This window comes from Nanorana parkeri, unplaced genomic scaffold, assembly GCF_000935625.1.
Source record: "Nanorana parkeri isolate BGI_ZX_2015 unplaced genomic scaffold, ASM93562v1 scaffold1799, whole genome shotgun sequence".
Taxonomy (NCBI): Eukaryota; Metazoa; Chordata; class Amphibia; order Anura; family Dicroglossidae; genus Nanorana; species Nanorana parkeri.
This window is the reverse complement of record NW_017308067.1, coordinates 154,811-158,351: the sequence shown is the minus strand read 5'-3', so window position 1 is coordinate 158,351 and position 3,541 is coordinate 154,811. Positions and strand designations below refer to the sequence as shown.

The following is a 3,541-nucleotide window of genomic DNA, read 5'->3' as shown; positions in this document are numbered from 1 at the left end:
GGAAGGGACGGGGGAGGGGCGGGTACAGCTGGCTCTGCCTCTAGATAGGCAGAGCCAGCTGTCAGTCACGCAGCTGGGCGGATCCCGGCACAATTGTCGGGATCCGCTTCAGCTGCAGCGTCTCAGTATATAGGGAGCTACAGCTCACGGTATACTGAGCCTAGGGTGATGGGAGGACTCTAGTTTTTGTCCTCCCGTTACCCTAAGGAGAACTATGGGGAAAAGCCCTGACCCCATAGTTCTCCTTTAAATCTTACTTCAGCAAGCAGCAAGCTTGAAACAAAGATCCCCATCATATTGTGCACTGAGCATATAGATAAGTCCAGGTGCTGGCCATTTCTTTAGAATAATGGTCATGTGATGTTCCAACCTTCATCGTCTCCCCTCTTTGTTGCTCAGCAAGGAACCTGGATGAAATTGGCAAAGGTTTCATGTTCCTTGCCAGCCATTTGTCAGCACGTTCCATTCACTGACCAAACCTGTTGTAAAGTGATCACATGAGATTCATATATCTCGTGTTCTCATTATAATTTCTCATTGTGTAATGAATGGCCTGTGTGTACACTACAGCCCATGCAAAATATCGCCCATTGATAAAACTCATAGCCACAGGAATGCCACATGTATGGTTAGTAGTAAGGATAGAGTCAGTGTTATGTGTTAGGCAGGGACTGCTGCCCCAAGGCCAGGTTCCTCAATGCGCCCCCCCCCAAACTCCCTTAATGGAGAATGGCAACCAGAAGATGGGGGCGGCCGGTTGGTTTTAATTTTTATTTTTTTATCTTATTATCTTTTACTCTTTAATTTTTTTATAATTGTTCTATTTTATTATGTTTTGATTTTTTTATCACTTCTTTTATTTTTTTAATTTAAATGATTATTTTCTTCATAATTTTTATTTATTTTATTTTTTTGTTTGGTTTTTTTTTTCACTTCAGTTAACTGCTATCACACAGGAGCTAACAAGCCCCTGTGTGATAGCATTTGGAGCTGACAGGTTCTCTGTATTGACCATGTCACCTCCAATACAGGAGTTCTAGCACAGCAATGTGTTGGCTCTGCGGGGGGGGAGGGAGGGACAGACCTACAGGCTGCATACAAGTGATCTCGGGGACACCCCTGAGATCACTTATAGAAAACAAGAGGCGGCTTCCCCGGCTGTACAATTAGCTCAGCTTGCCCAGGGCTAAATGTAGAAAAAAACTACCCGCCCGGCACCCGAAACTGCATGTCCCGGGGGTCAGGAGATAGGAATTCCACACCCCTGCTGCCCCTCTACTTCCTGCTGCCCCAAGGCCGGGCCTCGGTGGCCTTGTATGAAATCCGGCTCTGGTGTTAGGCCAAATTTAAGGGCAAAAGGTCGGAGTTAAGTGCCAAGAGTTAGGTTAAAGCCAAACTCCGGAGGAGATTAAAAAAAAAGGCAAAAAAATAATGCAGCTCTGTCATCAATAACACATTATTACATTTATTTGTACAAAATACAAGCAGTGTAAGCACTTCATGTGACCTGGTATCAGCCTTTTGCTTTTCCTTTATAACAGATGTCTGAGAGGGGGTTGAGAAGCACAAGTAGCCACTCACAGGTATGTTGGAGCATGCTGATAGGAGAAAGCAGCGTGGCAGATACATGAGCTCATCAGTCTGCTGCTTCTTCTTTCACTGTCCAATCACAGGGCGGGTTCAGTGTTAGTAGCTCCCCATTCATGGCAAATTTATATTGTAAAGTGCTGCGCAAACTGTTGGCGCTATATAAATCCTATATAATAATGGACAATGGTCAACCAGGCATCATCATCATCTGCAGAACCCTTAATAACCGTGTATTGAGGTTATGTTGACTCCTTTTTGGCCTGCTACAGATGAGAAGAACTGAAGGAGCTCTCTCTCTCTCTGAGAACCAGCATTTTCATACCTGGGCTTTCAAAATCTTCTTATCTTTCAACTCTCAGTTGTCAGATATCTGAACCAAATCCCAATCCTGTCTGAGAAGGTCACTTTATTCCCATTGTGATCTTTATGTTGAGAGACGAGAACCTCCAAATAAACCATCAATCCTCAACTGCCATCCATACAACGTAACCTGATCCGTGTTCCTTCCATGTTGGAGCATCTCAATGTCCAAAAAGAGAGTTTTCTTCCAATTTTTGACTTGGATCATCAGCTGCAAAATCCTACAGAACCATGTATTGAGGTTAGGTTGACTCATTTCCGCCCAGCTACAGAGAAGAACACCTTTCACTATCTTCTTATCATCCAACTCTCAGTCATCAGAGATCTGAACCAAATCCCAATCCTGTCTGAGAAGGTCACTTGATTCTCATTCTGATCTTTATGTGTAACGGGGAGAATTTCCAAATGTACCATCAATCCTCAACTGCCATCCATAAAACTCAACCTGATCCATGCTCCATTCATGTTGGAACATCTCCAGTCCAAAAAGGTTTTTCTTTCAATTCTTGACTTAGGATCAAAAAAAAAAAGATGAGTCCTGTTTCCAGTCACACACAACTCATGGATGGATCTTTATCTTCCCAATCATCCTCTCTACAGAGTGTCTGATCTCCTTGGTCAACATCCCATACACAATTGGGTTCAGCAACGGAGGCAAAAGATGGTGCAGAATAGAAAATATTACATGAACAGGGTGGGGTAGCTCCTGGATGGTCCGGATGGACACTATCGTGGAGGCCACTGTGAAGTAAAATATACAGATTACAATAAGGTGAGAGCCACATGTGCGGAAGGCTTTACAGGCAGCGCTGAAGGAGCGAGCTATCACCACCGTGCGGAGAATGAGGATGTAGGAAACGACGATGAGGAAAACGTCCGTTCCTCCGAACAACAAGAAGCACACCAACCCAAAGATGCTGCTGGGGGTGTAGTCGCTGCAAGACAGCTTCTCCACAGACATGTTCTCGCAGAAGCAATGAAGAATTTGTCTACTGGCGCAATAGTCAAGACCTGACGCCAGTAGAGGAGGCGGCAAGGCGACCACCAAATTCCTGACAACAGTGAACACGCAAGCCTTGGCCACAAGTTTGTTCGTCACAATGGTAGGGTAGTGAAGAGGGTTGCAGATAGCCACATATCGATCGTAAGCCATGACTAGAAATATGGAGGACTCCATGGCCGACCAGAAGGTGATAAAGAACATTTGGCTAAAGCAGGCCGCTTCCGTGATGGTTTTATCTTCCGTCCAGAGGATGAGCAGGACTCGGGGCGTTGTGACAGTGCAGAGAAGGATGTCCACCATGGCCAGCATGGCCAAGAAGTAATACATCGGGTGGTGGAGCCTCGGCTCAAAGAAGAGGATGAGCAACAAGAGCACATTGGACACGATGGCCACAATGAGTAAGAACACGAGCGGGCCTGCTATGTCCGAGCTGGGAACTTCAGGGAAACAGATGAAGCTGAAGCCTTGGGAGGAGTTACTTGTGAAGTTGGTGCCGGAACTTGTATCGTACGCCAACAGCGCTCCACCTATAATAGGGAAAAAGTAGAACATTTTATTATCATCATCATCTTTACATAGCCCAATCAT

General features: G+C 45.3%; 1 protein-coding gene across 1 annotated transcript; it reads right to left on the bottom strand.

Moving 5' to 3' along the window:
• Positions 1-2,479: 2,479 nt before the first annotated feature.
• On the bottom strand, positions 2,480-3,541 carry LOC108799746 (olfactory receptor 56A4-like). Its single transcript, XM_018571646.1, has one exon. It carries the CDS (start codon positions 3,539-3,541, stop codon positions 2,510-2,512), a length of 1,032 nt encoding a protein of 343 aa, XP_018427148.1. The 3' UTR covers positions 2,480-2,509.